Genomic DNA, 21,032 nt, shown 5'->3' with positions numbered 1-21,032 from the left:
CGCCGGCACGGCACGGCGCCGCCCCGCCCCCCAGCGGCCGAACCGCGCCTCGCGGGAAGATGCAATGACGGACACTGAGGCACTTCAGAGGTCAAGTTTCTGTATTAATACAAAAAGCTCGCATTACACACAAGTCAAGGACATGAGAATACTCCGCGGGCTCGGAGGCAGCCCTGCGACGCGGCCCGGCACCCAGCGGCCTCCTTCCTCAGGGTGCTCTCCACAAGGGCGATGCACTCATTGGGAAATACCTGAGATGCAGAGCAACGTCTGCATGAACCCGGCGGCCACTCTCCAGCCGCACAGACGAGCCTTGCCAGATGATGCCGAGGACGGCGGGGGCAACCAGCCAACAGAGGATCCGCCCTGCTCGGCCTATGGCCCAGAGGAGAAGGGAAAACCACATCCAGGCATCCCCTTCCAATGGTTCCAACAGTTCAGGCTGTCAGAGTTCAAGTGAGGCAAGGGAGCAATTACAGACAGAAATCATTGTCGTTGTCTATCAAACTATGTATCACATTCATAACCTGTGATCACAAACAGACCAAAACATGGCTAGGTCAGATGATTTCCCTAAGGGAACCAGTCTGATTCCCCAGCCTTAACGTGAAAGGGCAGTTACGCCAGGAGTGGGGAATGGGACCTGTCCATTAGCCTCTACTTTTTCTGCTTAAAGGATGTACCAGAAGCAAACCTGCCACCCATATTTGGTATCTGGAGAAGCACTTGTCACCTGGATGCTTTTAAATCATCCTTTCCAAAATCAGCATCCCTTGTTGCGGTTCACACAAGTTTTCAATAGAAACAATGAAAGCTACTGTTTTCTGATATATTACAACCACAAGGGAGACCTTCAGTTCCTCACAAGTTACTTTGAGGTTATTTTGAGAGAATACCAGTAACCAGCATTTGAAAAAAAAAAAAAAAACCAAACCTCATTTTGGTCATACAGAAGAAAACTCCCGACTAGCCACCAAACAGCATCAACTCCAGAGCAGAGAGGCTGAGGGAGTTTTAAAGCCACTAAGCATATTATATTTTGTGTTAAGTACAGGGTGAACTGACAGACCTTCATAAGGTCTAATCCACTGCCAAAAAAAACAGTCCCTCTAGTCCCTGAAGTGGATTGCCCTAGGAAAAAGTAACTTCACAGACTGCATGCACCCCTGTCTAGCTGCAGGTACAAACAGTGCACCACCTCCAACAAAGTATCACTAATATATTCGTACTGGACAGACACTAGCTCAGAAAGAAGATGACTAAAAAAAAAATCTAAAGTGCTTAAGGCAATTCTTCATATCCCCATTTACTAAAAACAACTGGACTAGCTGTTAGCAGCAAAAATTTAACATCTGTGCAAACTATTATATATCAAATCCAACCTTTAAGGGCAAAAAGTCACATGTAAGGTTAATTTAGGACATTGGTTAAACTAAAAATTGCAAGTCACAAGTCACAGTATGAAATACTTCAAGCTTTCTTCTAACGGTGTTAAAGAAAAATTACATTTTTACATTGTGCATATCAAATTTACCTTGCAGGTTATACAACATCTTGCTAAAAAACCTTCATAATGTAAATGTTCTTATGCAGGGCTAGAGATTACTCATGGTTGTTTCTTCACTAAACATTAACTTAATGGAAACGTTCCCTTTCTTTCCAAAAAGGGAAATTTAAAGAGGAACTTTAGCTGAGCACCCCAGATCGAGATGATGACTGAGCAGCATGAACAGGTACTAGCCTATCTCAATGTCTGCCACAGTCATCCAATAGAATGAGTCTCAGAAGAAGAAGCATCTGCTCAACCCTCCTCTCTCTGAACATCACTGGGGTCTCAGTATGCAAGTCCCACTTTCTCACATACCACAGAATTTGCAGCAGGTAAGCCTCTAGAACTCCCAGTCAGGTAGTCATTACAGGAAAACTTATGTAACAACATCTCTAGATACTGTGTGAAAGAGATTCAGACTCCGTTCTCTTAAGAATGATGTCACCTTCCACTATCCTTGTTTCAAGATCCAAAACACTAAAGTGGTAGAGGAAGGTACAGCTAAACTGGGAATTGTTTTGCACTTCTCTCTGAAAAAGTGATTACAGTTAACTTTGCTCACAATGCAGATATTTAGAGATGCTCAAGTTCCAGATATGAAATTAACAGTTCAACTGTTCTGTCAAATCCATGATTTCTCAAGAGAAACAAAAATGTCTAGAACAGGCAATAATTTTTTTTTTTCCACTGAGCATCATAACCAGTTTATTATGAGTTGTTTCAAGACATTTCTGTTCCTCTTGACACATCTTGATGGACAAAATTTAGCATGATTAGATGGTTACGTTTTCACAGAATAAAAGATACACAGAAGAAAGTACATTGGCCCTGTAGGAAAAGAGCCCTTTCATTATAGGCCCTACAAGCATGAATTTGAAACAGTTTTCAGGTGATACGAGGAAAAAAATGTTCAGTTAGGAAACAGACAATTCAAGTGTGCATCTGAAAATTATTTCCAGACTCCTGGATTTGAGTAAAAGGAAGAAAGCAGGTTTAAATAGATTCAATACACAAGCAATTCTCATTGAAATGTTAGGATTTTCCACGAAGAATATAACATGATTTTTCTTTAGCTCTCCCACTATTATGAATCATTTGACTATTGTCATTAAGCTTCCAATTAGGAGCTGAGATGATGAAACACTCAGGCCCAACATTTCACGTGACTGGTGAACAGCCATTTATAACCACAGATCCAGGAACAGATCACAAGTTAGCTGGCAAACCGTTTCCTCACTTTCTGCTTTTTCCTTGCCCTTAAAAAACAAAACAAAGAAACAAACAAACAAAATCCCAGGAAGCTAGAGGCTACACAAACACCATTTAGAATCCAATTCTCTGAAAGCCAGTCTTATAGCCACATATATGTGGCATATAGTATAAGCTAGTAAGTTGAGTGGAATACTAAATATATAAGCTACATCTTTTTTACTTCTCTGGTTAACCAGAAAGTTCCAGGAATCCCTGGTATGCTAGTCAAAACAGGTAGCACAAATGTATGCCTGGCCTCAGCAGGTACCACTCTATCACCAGCAATTTAGTGCCGCTTCGATATTGACAAAGTTGTTAGAGTAGTTTTAGCCAGCCTTAAAGCTGGCTTGATAAAAAGATTAAAGATGTTTTAGCAGTAGCTCACCTATCCCTTCTTCTCTGGGGAGATGCGCTTAAAACTGAAGCTCTCGCACTCCTGTTCCCAGCCTCTGCTGCATTACAGCTTTGCTGTCAGCAGAAAAAAATTCATCATTTACACTTGATGAACAACATGAACTGTTGATTATCAGAATGCAATTAGTATAATGCCCTAAAACTGGAAAGGCAAGAGATGACCCAAATTAAGAGCTTCTGAGGGAGCAGTACCATGCTACAGTTTTCTAAAAGCTCTAGATTTTTGCTTGCAAGCCTGTTACCTTAAGTACTGGCTGCCTGTCATAATACATCTTCACTGAGAACATAAGAATGTTTTTAAATACTTTCACATTTTTACATTTTCTGTAATTTGTGATAGATAGGGGTCAAACTCCAAAAATATGGTATTTAAATGGGAATTTATTCACAGGAAACCGGGGGATTTTTTTAATCAGGAAAAAAAAATATCACAGATTGTTCTTGGTGTGTCTTTCGATCAGGCTTGTAACTTCTTGTAATATTCTTTAAGTCATATGGCTGTGATATTTTGTCAGGCTGGGCTGGCAAATCAATATTCTTTTGAAATGCATGTTAAGTTCTAATGAAGAGTCCAGTAATTAAAAAAAATATCGTAGTCAAATCATTCATTTTAGGAGAGCTAGTAAAATGTGTTTATTATATTCTTCATAGAAAAATAATGTAACAAAACTAATATTCAAGTCCATAACAAAATGCTTAAATACAGTATTAGAAAAAGTACACAGTTACAGCTCTTGATTTCTGCACTTATTTTTTCAAATAGGCAACAGTTCAGTTATCCATCTGGATTTACAGTAGGTTCCTAACAATTTAGCCCCAGACCTCTGCACTATCAGTACCTAGGCCTTAAACAACAGTAGGTAGCAAACCCAATTTAATCCAATTCTCACAAGGTCCTGTGTGTAGTAATTACACAGAAGAAAAAAATCCAGCAATGGGCTTAACAGAAATTACTAGGCAACATTGTTTAGGCTGCTTGTTGAACCACTCAATCCAACTTCACTTTTCTGGAGTGTTTTCACAGCACTTGGCACCTGTAATCCAGTACTCACTGTAAGCCCACCACACCAGATCTAAGGGAGAAGAAGAAAGAATAATAAATCAATATTTTAAACACTGTGAAATAGCTACATCTCTCTTCTCCCAGTGGAATCAATACAAAACTTAACCTGCAGCTGCATTTACCTTTTCTTGCTGTGTAATCTCTGCACTCTAAAACATTCTGATTACACAGAAGACTATAAAGTCTAACACTTTTCACATAGTATGCTTTATGACTCTCAAGCTCTAATACTGAAATACTTGCTCCTAGTAGGAACACTTCTTTGAAATCTGATGGACTAGACAGCAAGTGCTTTAAACAACAATGAAAAGCAACACCCTCAGTATACTTCAGTATCTGAAAGCAGTGCTTAGTTACAGTGTAAAATGGTAGAATTATGTCAATATAAACATAGTACAAAACCCCATCAGTTTTGAGAAGCTCCAGAGGTACAGGTGCCAGTGACCTCTATTCCAGAACTGAGTTACACGAAAGCGTGTACCTCATGCTGACAAATAAATTTGAGAGCTGTAATTAAGTAGGCTGTCATTTTAACTGTTCAGGCTAACCCCAGTAGTGTCTGTAAGAGTGCAATCACTAAGTACTCCATGGCTGTATAAAATGCAGACTAATAGGCTGGAGTCTGGCAAGTGTTTCCTTGGATGCCTTAGGAATGGACATGAGTCATCCTTAACAACACTGACCAGGATGAGTAACACATGTATCCCAACACTTCTGAAGCTATTCTGTTTCACCATATGTTGAAAAGGATTGGTAAGGCAACTTGCTTAATTACCTCCAAATAAATAGTATTAAGAACCAAAATGTACATTGTCAATACATAAGTAGAAATTGTTAGAGGAACTAAGCCTGGTACAATGGAAAAATCAAATGCAAGGGCTAGATATTAGGCTACCCGGACAAGTAACCAGCCAAGCCCTGGCCAAGCCCAAAGAACAACTTCATTAAACTGCCTAATCATGCCTTAAAATTACCATGCTGTGTTCCCTAAGCTCAGAATTACAAGCAGATAAGAGATCAGTGCTTAGGCAGCTGCGTTCTTAGCTTGAATCAGTCTCCTCCAGATTCTTAAGTTTTCTCTGACCTACACCTTGCTCCCAAAGTATGATGCACTTGATGGCACCTTACAATGCAGTTGAGGCCTCCTAATTCAGTTACTTAAATTCCTTAAATCATTAAAGAAAAAACAATGCTCAATAATTAATCATTTTTTGTGCCTTTTTTTTCAAGGTTTGAGCCTTTAGAATTGCAGCAAATTCTCATTGATTAGCTTAGAGCCACAAAAAACCTTATGCCGACCAGCAAAATGACTGCAAGAAAAGTTAGAGGGAAGCATCTGGTCTTGCTGTCTCATGACACCTGCTTTGACAGCAAAAAGCATCTTGGGCTCATATCTGCATCAGTTCAGGTCACTTACTGTAGCAGGTTCATCAGCTACTAGAATGTGCTATTAACCTACCCTACAAAATTTAATGATTCCTCTTTAGGTAACTGAGACATCCAGGTGCAGCGTTGTCCCATTGAGAGTCCTAGTGTAAGAGTCACATACAACTGGAAAGGAAAGCTGAGCATTTTTGAAAACTATTAGCTAGTCAAAATCAAGAGCTCCTAGTTCCCTTCTTTAAAAAAGAGTTACATTCTCAGAAAATGGAATTCAGTGCTAGAAGCTGAACAAAACTGTATAGATACTGACCGTGAAGCCTGGCAATAATGGTTGGGTAAACTTTGTTCTGAAAGTGTGTAACAGCTCCTTTGAGTCTGCATTATAAAATGTGAGCTGACCTAAAAGAGACAAGAAAACAAGTTGTAATACATCTTTAAGAGCTATTGTTGCATATTTTTTCCATAGGGAAAGTTTTCTAGAACACACAGTTCTCGTGGCTGAAAAATCCTCAGATAATAGCTCTGTCATATAGATGAACCCAGATCATTTGACATGACAAGCACTATTACACAAACAGCTCTGGGCCTTCTTTTTGTAAAAGAGTATATATCAGCTGGAGAAACATACTATTTCAGTCTTTCAGTCCTACAACTTGACACAGATAGGTAACTATGTTTTGGCCAAAATCTCAAAAGACTGCAATTTACCTCCATCAAAGTCGCAGTACACTCCTATTCTGTCTGGAAAAGGTATTTCTAGAGTCTTTGTTTTATTATTATGTTTTGCTGAAAATGTGGTTTGCAGCCAGTTGTTGATATGGATGCACCAGCTCGAATTGGTCTTTCCCAGTTGGTCAAATTTCCCCAGGTTTCTGTATGTTACTCCCACGCTGTAGGACTTGCAGTCCTTCTGGGCTCTCACCTCCCAGTAATGCTGTCCACTTTCAACAGCAGTGTCTCCTACAAAAAAAAAAAAATCTGTTGCTATAGTTAAGTGTACCTTACAACACTTCCTTCCTGATAGGTAACAGTGTTTTATTTTAAGGTGAAAGCTTAGAGATAAAAATGTGAACTACAGTAAAAAAAAAATTCACTTACAAGAAAAGAGAATATAAATACAAAATAGAATGAGAAACTGAGATAAAATGAGACAGTTTAAAAAGTTCACCTTACCCAATACTGTGTATGATTCACCAGCAAAACGATCTCTGCTGCCCCTCATTGGGGATCTTCCAACAATAGATGTCTTCTTTGGAGACAGTGCACCACTTCTAAGAAGAAACCAGCTGTTCAAGATTTGGGCACAACTGGAGAAATATGCACTCAAACACAAATTTCCCCATCTCAATTAGGTGCAATCAACACACATAAGCAATCAAAACATTATTAGTTCAGCAACTAACACCTTTAACAGCATGCATGCAAAAGGAACAAGATGACATCCACAAAAAAAAAAAAAACAAGACCTTGTAACAGTCAGCCAATATAAGAAGTATGAGGAAATAAAAGCAAATGTGTGGCTCATGGTTTGAAGGAATGCCTGTGTGAAACAAGTTTCACCCGTACTACACAGAGCCTTAAAGAATTCCCATTTCTGGTTTCCATGTAAGATCTCTACTAAGTCTTCTGTATCAGCTACAACAATCAAATACATATCTCACATTAAAGTGAAAAAATGCATAATTTTCACTGGAATTTAAATATCAGTGAATGGGAAAAGAACACCCGTTGTGTCAAAGGTCATTTTTTACAGCCTGTGCATACATATTATTATTACACTTGCATAAGCTACGACTGAAATTCCAGGAAAAAGTATAACCCAATGAAAAACAAAAGGAACATGTTTGTTTTCATTTTATTTAAAAAAAAACACAACTAAAGGTGGTACAAATCCCCAGAATGTCAAATTTAAACACAATTTATGTTAAAAAAATAGGTGAGACTTCCAGAGTTTAATGCATCACAAGTCTCCCCAAAGAAACCTCAAACACAAATAGTATAGTGAAGGATGACCATTTTTTTTTATCTGTTAACCCTATCAGACTACAGAAAAGAAAATTGTGGCATAACACATTGTGCTGAGAAGCACACAGCAAGTCCTCAAGAGTCTATTTTATAATGAGTCTAATCCCAAGCAAGGCAGGCTTAGATTTTCTAATCATACTTTTCAAAAGCATTCTGAGGAAGCTCTAAAGAATATTCTAATGAGCAATCAAAGCTGCATAAAAGAATAATTTTAACCTAATGAGTTTTTACTTTACCTCGGTTATGCCCTCAAAAGTAATTCCTCGCAGTTTAACCATTACACAAAATGAAGGCTATTTGCAAATTACAGCGAACAGTAAGCCTCAGTAGCCAGGGAATCATGCCTGGTTATTATTTTAAAGGCAATCAGTAACAAGGAATTTTAACTTCTCAGAAATAGCTGTGTACTTTATAGTTTAATTTCACTGACAAAATTCGAAAGTATAAAATAAGTTTAATGCACGTGTGAAGTAATTTTCAAATCCTCATCCCCTGTAGTCTATCAACACTAGAAAAGTTACCACACACAAAAGAGTTTTCTTTTCAACTTTTCCTTCAGCTATAACTCGGCAGAGCTAACTGCTACTTAAATGTCCACTAATACAGTGAAGTTTATCTTGTTTCCTTTACGATTCATTCAATATTGGTTTCAGTTTTGTGGTATTTTTCAAATACCATTTCTTAAAGGGTTAGAAAATGTTTCTTTTTCCCCAATACCTTCACTAAAATCAAGTCACATGGAATCAAAAGCTGAGTGGTATTAAACTGTCATCTGTAAGTACGCTAGAATTTCTGGTTCATCTTCATGACTAAGCTTGTTTCATTCCAGTTACAGAAGTCTACAAGAAATCACTGATGAAAGTGTTACCTCCTTTAGTATCACCATTTAGCACACAAATTTGCCAGTACTGATCAGACGACAGCTCAGCTTCTGAACTGCTTGCAAGAGTTACATGAAGAGAGTAAGCTTGTATGGTGATGGTGCACCATATCAAAGGCTTTTGAATTTTGCTAACATGAAGGAAGCTGTAGTTTACTTACCAAAGAAAAAGGTAACAAGTGACAGCATGGGAAAAAACAAAACAAAACAGCAAAGCCAAGAATTAAAGCATAAACTCAGGGAGAGCCATCATTCTTTGCCAATTCCGTGCTGCTTCAAGTGCAGCAGAGAACATTTACTCACAATTCCAACAAAAGCTGCTGAAATTTCGCTATTAGATCCAATAAATGAGTTACATAGAAAGCAATGTGACCATTTAGAGAACTGCCACAAGGTAAACGTGGGTGCTTTCCTAGCATTTTTGTAAAGTGTGGAAGTTATTGCAAGGTCCTCAGTGTTATTTGTTTGAAGTCTTCTGTAAATGGCCACTACATGTGCTTTGTTCACTCAAAATCTAACAGCCTTTAACAGTTCAATGACAGTATTTTGCATTAAGTTTGAAAAAACAGATGTTTGTGTCCCCCCCCCACCCCCCAGTGCTTTACAGCAGTCAGTTTGGTGCCCATTTTCCAATATAGCACAGTCTTCACTAGATACTATACTAACTGATGCATTCTTTCCACTATTCAGTGACCAAGTTAGCATTGTTGCCTACAGCACTGCAGTTTCCATCAGTTTTCTTAACCCTTTCAGCAAATAAAACGATATTCTGAGTAATATGTACTCTCTTTGGGAGAAAAGTCAAGGACAGATACCAGTTAGATAGTTACAGATCATTAACATTTATTGGCACTGTATGTTTCCAATCCTTGAAGGCTGCAGATTGCATGTTTAAAACAACTATACTGCAACTTTTTCCACAATAAAGCTGGCTTCAAATTTCCTCTCTAACACAGTCAACATCACAGATATCCATAACAGGTAACGAAAGCCTCCTGCAAAGATCAAAGCTCACCAAAATCTCCTGCTAGAAAAGGTCAGCCTGAGATGCAAAGTTGAACATGTGACTATATCCTTCTACCAAAGCAAAGAACTAGGGAAGTTCCTCACTGGTAACTATAAAGTGAGACTAAGGTTTAAGACCACCAGTGTTTCTTGACCAATTAGCAGGATCCCCAAGACAGTTTTAAAACTTAGTTTAGCAGACATTGATGTGCTTCAGGTAGTAGAACCATCAACACTGAACAGCTTCAAGAGCTTCTTTGGCCTACACAAACTTTTCTTTACTGCTGATCTCAAGCCAAAGAAATAACTAATTAATGGACAAACAGAAAGGAGATACACCTACAAGAAATCAGGTATCTGGGCACTTGGTGTGGTGCCACATCTAAATTAATGAAAAAGAGCAAGAGAGCAGAACACAAGTTTTATTATAAAATCCATGAAAAAAAAAATGTAACTAAAAACATAATTGCACAAGAAACAGGAGAATATTTTAGGTATATATAAAAAAAAGGTTCTCATTTGAACAACTGGTTCTGCAAGTGGAATTGCCATGAAGGTTTTTACACATGCCATCAGGCTAAAAATCATCTTTATCAATGTAAAAACACGTATTTATTTTCCTTTAATGTCTAGTAATAACTGAAGTGCAAGGTCATGAGTAAAAAGGTTTTGAGATTCAAATATATCTATATATATATATATAAAAATATTTTAAAGTTCTCTGAAAGGAACTTGCCACTTTATTCGTAAAAAATCAATTCAGTGGCCATCACGTGCAAGAAGGTTAAGTAAGCATCACCTTATCTGTAAATAACAGGGATCTCTGTGTCAACATTATAATACATAATGCTCTTCCAACCACTGCAAATCAGATCACACCCGCACTAGAACACATCCTTCCAGGAAGACTGTCCTCCAGTCACTGGAAAATATATACATAATCTCTATGAATCAAATAAAATTTCAAAATAACTTTTAAAAGCATATGTGTACTCTTACTGATAAAGGCTATTAGATTTCTCACTACATCAAGCAAAGGAAAGTAGCATAGACTCCCAATAAAACTAGGTGCTAGATCCTCAGAGTAACTGCTATGTTATCACCTTCTACTGCTCTTCATCACAGGATTCTGGCCACTGTCAACAGAAATAAGTAGTCATTAAACAACTCTTCAACTACCACAGTAAATTATCCCCATTTTGAGACACTATGAACTTACTCTACCATTCTTCTGGCAGTATATATCTATAGAGAAGGTTCATAAATCATCTCAAGTGGTGCTCTTTATAGCAAAAAGTGCACACTGAAAGTCAGCTGTCTTTGAGGAATAAGTAGCCAGCTCTGTGGATGAGGGCAACAGTAGTGAACACTGTTCACACCATGACTTTTGGCAAGGCTTTTGACCCATTTACCACCTCAAGAGCTACAGACTGGGTGGCATGTCATAAGCTGTGTACAGAACCAGTTGAACACCAGGCTCACAGCTACAGTAAGGTTCTCCAGATGAGAGAACTCCACAAGACAAACAGGCTGGGGTACAACCGAAGAAAGAGCAATTCAGCAGAAAAGTAGCTGGGAGTTTTGGTGGACAAGAGCCAGCAATCAGTGGACAATAACAGCTGACAACACAGTGCACTGTGCCTTTGCGGCAGAGGTAGCCAACCACATCCTGGGCTATAGCAGAAAGACAGCTAGCAAGAGGCCAAGGCAAGCGACTCTTCCTGTCGATTTGGTACTTCTCAAAATGAGCTTGAAGTCCTATGTCCAGGTCTGGGCTCCTCAGGACAACACACTAGTATACGAGATCAAGTCCAATGGAGGGCCAACAGCACAATTAAGGGACTGGAGAACAGGAAGACTACTAGGTTTGCTCAGTCTCAGGAAGACTATTGTTCTCTTTAATGATGTAATAGGAAGGCACAGAGAAGATCAAGCCAGGTTCTCACAGCTGTGCACACTGATAGCTGAGAGGCACTTGATGCTCATTGCACCACACAGAATTCCAGACAGATATCAGGATATTCCTCCCCTCCCTTGATGGTGGCCTGGAATAGAGGCCCAGACAGTTAACACATCCTTAATTTTTATATATTCTTAAAGCTCAGCCAGAGCAGACTGATCTAGTGATGTTTTTCAAACTGTATTTACTTAGTGATTCCAAACAGCACATATCTAAGTGTCTAACATTCAACAATCAACCAAGAACTCTGTTGAAGTTACTTAAGTCCTTTTCCTAGATGAACCTAATTGGTAAATAGGTTTAGGGCTGCCACCTCTATCAGAGTTATGTTCCATGATCCGCTACCTTATGAAATCTGTTTTAATTGATACCTTTTCCTCACCAACCAGGGTTATGAGAAATTAAAACACCACCTATAGTACCAATTTAATCTTGGCTTTTATCAAAAGGATAAAGCAGTCAGTTCTTCCCTTATTTTATGTAGCAGAAAAGTTGTCTATTCATACATACTGACCTGCAACACTACTAAACACAGAATTCCATCTGTCACCTGTTGATGTCTACCTTATCTATACCACACTGGATACACGGCAAGCTTTTGGTAGCACAAGTAGCTTCTGTGAGAAGATGCCATGGGCTGCCCACATTTCAAATGAAGCCAGTGCCAGCCAGCTCCAAGCTTTACCGCTGGACAAAGCTCAATCAATCAGTGAGGGTGGTAGCCCCTCTGTGATAACTTATAGAAGAAAGGGTATAAACTGCTGCGTAAGAGCAGCTGGAAGAAATTACTAAGAACATAGCCACCCTGCAGCCTGTGGAAGACCTCACAGTGGAGCAGGTGAACATGCCCTGAAGGACGATGCAGCACATCATGGAAAATCCACACTGGAGCAGGTTTGCTGGCAGTACCTTTGGCCCTGTGTGGGATCAGCATAGGTACTGTCTGTTCCTGAATGACTACACCCCATTGAAAGGATCCACGCTGGAGCAGTTTACCCATTAGCTGATGTTGGAGCAGTATGGAAAGATCTCCATGCTGAAGCAGGAGAAGTGTGTGAGGAAGACGGAACAACAGAGAATGTGTGACAAACTCATTTGATAGACAAGTTTGGAGTGAAGCCTGGGAAGAAAGGAGAACTGGGGGAAAAGTGTTATGAGATTTTTCTTATTTCTCATTACCCTAACAAGGACTTTTGATTAGCTCTAAATTAATATAAATTTTTCTAACTCAAATCTTTTTTGCCATGACAGCAGTTCTGGAGTGATCTCTCCCTGTCTTTACCTTGACCCACAAACTTTTCATAATATTTTCCCTCCCACTGTCCACTTGAGGAGGGGAAGCAATCTCTATTGCTTGGTGGGCACCTGGTGGCTAGCCATGGTCAACCCACCCCATCTACAAGTTATTACAATACCTTGAATGATGCCTTAACAAATGTATTTTTTAAAAGATTAAATCCTATTTAATCACAGAATGGTAGCAGTTGGAAGAGACCTTTAAAGATCATCTAAAGCAGGTCCACCTAGACCAGGTCACTCAGGAATGCATCCAGGCAGGTTTTGAAGACCTCCAGAGAAGGAGATTTCACACCCTCCCTGGGCAGCCTGTGCCAGGGCTTCCTCACCTGAACAATAAAATAGTTTTTCCTATGTTTAAATGGAACTTTGTGTTCCAGCTTCATGTCATTAGCCCTTGTCATGTCATTAGATACAACAGAAAAAAGTGATGCCCCAACCTACAAATATCTAAGGGATGGATGTAAGGAAACGTTAATGAGAGACTCCTACAGTCTCCTTTTCTCTAAACAGCCCAAGTTCCTGCAGCCTCTCCTCATCAGGAAGATAATGATTAAGACACATTTTCAATAGCTTCCATAAACAGACTCCACACCTGTGTGACAGGTGAAGGGTAAAAAAAATTAAAATTTCTTCCAGATAAAGATTTGTGAATGAAAATTCCTTTGGTGCTCCACTGTCCTCAAGTGCTTTAATTCCAGCTACCCCCCTCATCCTTTCCTGATTTGACAGATAAGATATTCCAGAAGATGCAAACATTTACAGAACAGAGTTCTTACCTGCTTTTATTTTCCTTCCCTTTTACTTTCTCTTGGACTTTGCCTCCAGTAGGATCCCATTCAATATAGGTATCTTCAACTTTTAAGTTCAGATGAGATGAAGTACTGTCCAAACTGAACACAAATGCTGGTCAAGACAAAATGTAAAACAGTGAAATGGTACAATGCTCTCTCCCAACAGTGGCTACTCATAGGAAATTACAGATGCAGTAATAAAATTGTAGCAGAACACTATTTGACTTAATAGAAACATTAGCTTTTTAATATGATGCTGTAATCAATGTAAGGAGCCCTATAAATAAAGCCCAAGTATCAATGTTCAGTGCACAAGTTACGTTAAAGTAAGCTTTTTCATCTTCACAATGCTTCAGTACTATTAAATTCAGTACAATTAAATTCAGCTAGTACTTTTTTAGTTACAGCATAGTCACTAGACTGTGAGAATCATGAATGGTTAAAGAAGATATGCTTCTTTTCCACATCCATCACTGAATCTGCAAGAAGGTGTTAATGATTAATAATGATTGTAAATCTGCAGAATACTGAATTACCATGGTTAGTATATACAGGCAGAGTTTAACTGTGAAGTCAGCCTCAAATACAAGAAAAGTATAGGATGCATACAACTAGAAGAGACCTGGTATTTGTCGCAGGCAAGTCTTTCAGCCATAGAACCTAAAGTAACAACATGCCAAGTTCCCTAAAGGGGAAGCTTATTGACAAACTATTCTGGAAATGTCCTAATACCATCAGATACTACGGACTGATTCTGAAGGACAATATACTTTAGATTAAGCGTATAGAGCTCAACAGGACACAAAGCTAAAAAGATAAGCAGATGGACAAGGACACTGTGTTTCTATGAGCTGCTGATTAAAGCAAGTGAACTAATGACATACAAATCATAAAAATAATATTTGAAGCATGGTAACTGCCAACACAAAGTCAGTTCTTTTTCTGGTACTGGAATAAAGAATGTAAGTGGCTCTTAAATGGATATTATATCTCTGACAATAAATTTGGAAAAGCTATCGGAGTCCCTATCAGCTCATTCCAATTGCATATCACTTTCTTTTAATGAAAATTCCAATTATCCAGTTCATACTAGTAATTTTGCCCTTTACACTACAGACTTAACTATAATTAAAGCCTCAAGATCATTATCACCAACATAATAGTTAAGATTTGTGCTCTGTCACACACATCACTTCAAAGAAATTTTCATTCTGGTTAATTTACAAAGCAATGTTAGGAATCCACTATCCACAGACCAACCAATTTTGAACACAACAACTTCAGCAATTTGGAGTTGCTTATTTTGTTTGACAGTGATTAGAAGCTACATCTACAAAGTAAAACGAAAATCCTTCTCACCACCTTCTATTTACAGAAAGCTATTGCTTGTCTTGTGCTAAGTACCACTAACCAGCCAACTACATCAGCTGTTTAAATGCTAGGGATGCTCAGCTACACTGTTCATCCTCTCTTGCTATATATTGTAATAATGTTAACAGCACACAATACTGGCGATCCTCAATTCAAAGCAACCAATATCAAACTCTAATGTAGACAGTTACATCACTACCTCATTTTTAGTGCCTGAAGGCTAAAAGGCCAGCTTTCTGACAATAAGCTTCTTAATCCTTTACAGAAATGCTTGTTTTCCTTTTCACTTAGGACACATTTCAGCAATGCTCACACAGATGCAAACTTAACACACAAGTTCATAGATGAAGGCAGACAGTAAGCACAGGGTTTTCACTACATTTAAGGTTGGAGTATTTCCAGTTTTACCTTTGGTTTCCAGAGTCACAGGATCGGAGTATTCCCCTGGCACAGCTTTGTTGCAAGCTCGTACTCTCAGGTTCATGTATTTTGTATCAAATTTCAGACCTAAAAAAACCCAATGTTTAGAAACTTGAATTGACATTAACTCGAAAATTTTTACAAGATTATAATTTATGCCATGTAGCTGTCTTTATTTATCTCAATTTGCAAAAAATCAAATTCAAATATCAGCACAAACTTATCACATAATTTCTTATAAAACCTCAAAGTTAAAATAAAAGGCAGAGGAATTACTGTACAAAGCACCCAAGACTACTGTGTAACAATCACAGAATCATGGAATGATAGGGGTTAGAAGGGATCTCTAGAGATTACCTAGTCCACCCTCCTGCTAAAGCAAACTCACATAGATTAGGTCACACATTGGAAAAAATGGAAGCTTCATTACATAAGCAAAAATAGGTATTTAGCAAAACTCCCAAGCATAAAAGTTACATCAATATTCTTGGGTTTTGAAGTATAAAAACCCTTTACCTGACAATGTATATTCAGTAGTTTTAATATAGTCTATCAGTTCCCAGCGCTTTTCATCTTTCACTCGAGGAAGCCCATCAAAGTTGGTTTTCCTATACTCCAGTACAAAATGATCAATTCGGCTGTCTTCTTCAGGCATTCTCCACGATACTGTTACACAGTTATCTGCAACCAGACATGCTGATAGATCTATTTCTGGAGCTTTAGGGACTGTAGAAAGACATATATATCAATCAGCTTAAAGAAGAGATAGGACTAAATGTTAATTTCTTCTCCTTGGATTTATGGAGCTCAGAAGTTGCTCTTGACCCAATTAACACTCCTTTCAGAGGATCTATTCCATTAGCAAAGCACAACAGAAGACCTAGCATATTAATTTTAATTTAACATGCATTTTTAAAAAAAGAAGAAATACACATTAGCTCTAGAGTGAACATTTACAACACATTTGCCAGATGTTTGTTTTGTCAGTAAGTTGGGCTGATCCCTTCTGGAAGCAGTGAGATCATGCCTGAGTAGACTTACAGTTACAAACCTACATTTAGAATAATGCTACATAGGAAGAACATTAGGAAGCAAACTTTTGTTTCTGAGTCTTTGGAAGGTATGTAAAGCTTCAGTCTTCTAACTATCACTTTTAAGTTTAGTTCCACCACCACAGACAAGTATCAGTGGAATAGTTTCCACTACCCAGTCAGAAGTTACCTAGTTTTGCTTCCTTTTCATCCTCTGTCTTAAAAGAAGGGGAAAGAATTCCTAAGGTCACTAAAGAAATGACTGAAGTTTTGTCTGTAGACAACAGAAGTCTATTTCCATGAAATCAAAGATAATTTAAGTCACTAAGAAATGTTTTTCAAAAGAAGGCATTTACATACTCTTTATAGTGTCCAAAGTACATTCAAGGATTACTTTTGCTGGAGGAAGTGAAATACATGTTTTTATTGTATGTTGTTCTTCAAAGACAGATCTGAAAACGGTTTCAGCATTCATAAAAGCTTGAAAAAAAAAGAAATCATCCTGCAAGTCAATGTATCAAGCAAGAACATAAAAACATCACAATACTGATGCATCTGTAGATCTGACAGATCTGCACATTTTCCTTCTCAAAAAAATCTCCCCTCTTCATAACACTGAAACTCTTAATTGTGTTGTCCTGTACAGTTATGTCCCAGTGATCAAGTCCTAATTACTTGCAGGTTGTGCGTATGCACTTGAAAGAATTGTTTCTTGAATGGATTGCTAGCTATTATCCCCCTCCATATGGCTGATGACGATCGGGATGATATTAATCTTGGTTATTTAGAGATGTGTAATTTTACCATCTAGATGCAAAAACCTCCTGGCTACAGCAGGCCCATGAGAAGCAGAAGGCATAGTTTGCATTATGCACATTACTTCATACCTTTTTACGCTTTCCCTTCATGATCTTTCAAATATTTTAACCTAGCAAGTACTGAAACACATCCTTTTATCCCTCACATCCCTGCACTTAAAGCCAAACAGGAATTGGTTTTGTGGTATTGGTTTAAATTCTTGAGGACAAATAAACAGAACAGAAGAGACCAAAAGATGAAGTGTTCAAGTCTGTACTGGTTTTGGGTGGGACAGAGCTATATTTCTTCACAGAGACTTGTACAATGCCATGCTTTGAATTTGTGATGAAAACAGTTTTGGTAACAGAGGTTATCAAATGATACTGTGAGGCAACACCAAGCCCTTTTCTGCTTCTCATACCACTCCACAAGAAAGCAGGCTGGAGTTGCACAAGAAACCAGGTGGAGACACAGCTGGGACAGCTGACCCCAACTGACCAAAGGGATGTTCCAAATCACATCACATTATGCTCAGTAATTAAAACTGAGGGAAAAAGGGAGGGACCCTCAGAATTATAGCACTTGGTCTTCCCGAGTAACCATTATGTATGATGGAGCCCTGCTCTCCTGGAGAAGGCTGAACATCTGCCTACCCATGGGAAGTAGTAAATGAGTTTACTTATGCACATATACAGAGCTTTTGTTTTGCCTATCTCTTTCTCTCGATCCACAAGTTCTCTCTCATTTATCCTTCTGATCCTCTTCCCCATCCCACAGCGGCAGCAGACAGTGAGCAAAAGCAGCTGTGTGTGCTTAGCTGCCTGCCAGGGTTTAACCACAACAAATCCTCAAGTGCATTTGCCATCATATTTCAAAGTAATTGAGTAATAATTTGAGAATCAGTAAGATCCCTTCCTAGGCAAAAGAAAAATTACAGTGAGTACAAGTATTTCAGAACACACATCTGTAAGTTTAGCTACCCATCCCAATTTTTTTTTTTGGTATAGGATACCAAAGAATCTTCTATGTGTTTGGAGTGATTGAGCATACTTCTGGCAGGCAGTGTTCAAATGCCTGCATTACCACACCACCAAGCCTCTTTTATACTTCCCACACTAGGATTTTAGTTATTTCCTGATGTGTGAAGGTCTATCAATGCACCAAGTAGTTCAAACTGTTGCAGGCAAGGTTATCAGTATTTGGCGTCAAAATAATTTGATAGTTTGGCTCTACTGTAGAAGAAAGTAAGATGGATATGCAGACAGTTATATGTCCTGTTTACAATTCAAGCACTCAATTTAAATTGCTACACATTTGATAAGAAAAACACATGTATAAGAATCATCATACTACATAATACCTTCATCTAGACACAAGACTTTGCTCATGCTTGATGTTAGATCTTCACACTCTGGTTCCTATTAAATAGGTACACTGTGATCAGCTTACCTACCTTGTCCCTTATCTATGAAATACAGAGCTACAGTCTTCAACTCCAGGTGGCAGTTAAGAGGTGAATTTTTGCCTGGACACTAATAGCTGACCATCTGGAATACTGTTGGAAGTTTACCACACCTGCTACCACATACTGCATCTGCAGCACACAAGACAAACGGGCAGAAACGTAAACTGATGCTGGTAAGTCCTTAACAGATTTGGGTTGCATCTTTGCCAGCAGTATTCTTGTCAATATATTCTTGATATCAGTCAGGGACAAAGTAGTTTAAACAGGAAAACAATATGAATAAAGAGACATAAAAGACATACTGCACCTAGGCTTACCTTCAAACAGTAACAAACAGATGCACCAATACACATTTTGTATTAGGGTATTACCACTGCCCTAGTAGATTACCCCTCTCTTGCATATCACCACTCTTGTAAGCTACATGATTAGCTTACAGTTCCACACAGAACACTACTGCAGATGACTAGGACTTTGAAGTGTTACTAAGCATCAAGCTAGCAGGTACAGTCTTAAAGAAACTTAATACAACTCCAGGAATTACAGAAGAACTGACAACTCTAGAAAAAAGAAACCAGAAAAACCAAAGCTTAGAAGACTCAGTCTCACTTTTGAGATCAATGTTATTTACTGAAATGTTACATTATGTAGAAATTAACAGAATAAAACTATTTTAACACTCAAGATATATGGCTTAACAAGAGTTTAGGTACCTTACGAGTTTAGTTACTCCAAAAAATTTGCTCATGGGAGTGCAAGAGGTGTGGGTTTGGCCTGTTTGCTTTAAATATAGCAGGTAATTCACATAGTAACAAATTAAACTCACTGCATGAAGTTTTTACCTGGCAAAAACTTTACAGCCTGGAGCATGTGTCTTTCCATAGTGAAGTCCACCATCAAATGTGTCATACTATCACTGACCTTTGGTTTCAGAGAGATGCGGAACGCTGGAGCCATTGTGACTCTGAAGTCAAGAAAGCAGCATTAGCAAAATGTGTTTTGCGTCACATCCTGTAGCCATTTTCAAAACGGGCAATTAGATAATCTGCACTGTTAATGCCAAACTATCAGAAAAAATACTGATCAAAGACCAGAACATTTTTCTAATAGATAACTGTTTGCCATTTAGCACTGAATTCAAAACAAAGTTCTGCTAACGTGAGCCTTCAAAGGCAATATGGTGCAAACTCCCACTTGTTCCACATTACTAGGCAAAAAAATACTAGAAGTGATATAGAAGTAAAATTTCTTTTACTAGTGAAAAAAATTTGGATAAAAGGCAAAACAAAACTTGTATCACTTTACACAAAATCAGAAAATATGAAAAATACAGAGTGCTGCAGAATTAGGGTCATGTTTTATATACTTAAAAATCTGAAACTTAAACTTGTAGTTTAAAAATGTCCAAAGGCTGTTCTGCTCTACAAGATGCACTCATTAACACCAACTGCATTCTCACACATTAAATGTTGTTCACGGGGCATTTGTAAGGAGCAGCGAACAAGCTGTATACTCTGATTTCATATCTACCTCTGATCTTACCAGGGGATGAAGAAATGTTTCAGTTGCAGAGACCAAGTTACCAAGAGTAAGAGGGCGCTCATGCATCTGCTACTATCCCTCTAGTTTCTTAAGAACACTACATCTTTACCTTTGGAAAAGCAAAGAGTAATTTCTCTAGCAACTATTCATTTTACACAAAGCTTCAGAGGATTTAAACTTGGAAAACTGTAAATTGAAAGCCCACCTATTTGGCATGTAAGAACAACATACACTGGAAACACCCACCCTGTTACCTGTCTATCAAAGTACTGTGCACATCATAGTAAGTTTTCTGAATCAAAGGTCAGACTAGCAGAGTGCAGTTATCTGTCTTCCAAGTGAAGATAAGTGGCCCTATTTACTTGGAAACAGAAAAATTTTGCTGTCTAAACATCAGCTTGAAGACACTGTTCAAAAGTAAAGTTACCAGACACTTGACATTAGTCACAGATGACACCAACATTTCAGCAGCTGTAAGACCTTTTACATTCAAAAGGAAAATTAGCTAGCAAAGTCTGTTAAGTGCTTTAAAAAACCAAGCAACAAGAAGATTCTCTCATAATTTAAAGGGACAGAGTCAGCTTGAAATGTTATTAAATTTGATCCAGCAGGCATTAATAATAAATCAGAAGTGAAATAATAATTTATGTTACATCATATTAATTATATACTCAAACTTCTGAAGAGCAGCTCTGCAGAGAGAGACCTGGGAGTCCTGATTGATAATAAACTAAAAATGAGCCAGCAATGTGCCCTCATGGCCAAGAAGGCCAATGGCATCCTGG

At 38.3% G+C, this 21,032-nt stretch overlaps 1 protein-coding gene across 3 annotated transcripts in view; it reads right to left on the bottom strand.

The window, feature by feature from the left end:
- Nucleotides 1-131: 131 nt before the first annotated feature.
- Nucleotides 132-21,032, bottom strand: part of FSD1L (fibronectin type III and SPRY domain containing 1 like) — a 34,247-nt gene continuing 13,346 nt past the window's right edge. The window contains exons 6-14 of one of the 3 annotated variants that reach the window (XR_009820906.1): nt 19,548-19,669; nt 15,928-16,137; nt 15,400-15,498; nt 13,606-13,732; nt 6,834-6,931; nt 6,369-6,620; nt 5,971-6,059; nt 3,186-4,287; nt 132-2,805 (exon numbers count right to left, since the gene is read on the bottom strand). Coding sequence is in view for 2 of the 3 variants with exons in the window: in XM_062018976.1 (XP_061874960.1) it covers nt 4,168-4,287; nt 5,971-6,059; nt 6,369-6,620; nt 6,834-6,931; nt 13,606-13,732; nt 15,400-15,498; nt 15,928-16,137; nt 19,548-19,669 (1,117 nt within the window). In the remaining variant the exon portion in view is untranslated. Of the gene's footprint in view, nt 4,288-5,970; nt 6,060-6,368; nt 6,621-6,833; nt 6,932-13,605; nt 13,733-15,399; nt 15,499-15,927; nt 16,138-19,547; nt 19,670-21,032 lie in introns of all 3 variants that reach the window. The other 2 variants (XM_062018976.1, XM_062018977.1) reach the window with 2 other exon arrangements.

Source organism: Colius striatus, chromosome Z (genome assembly GCF_028858725.1).
Source record: "Colius striatus isolate bColStr4 chromosome Z, bColStr4.1.hap1, whole genome shotgun sequence".
Classification (NCBI taxonomy): Eukaryota; Metazoa; Chordata; class Aves; order Coliiformes; family Coliidae; genus Colius; species Colius striatus.
This window is presented reverse-complemented; position numbering and strand designations above follow the sequence as displayed.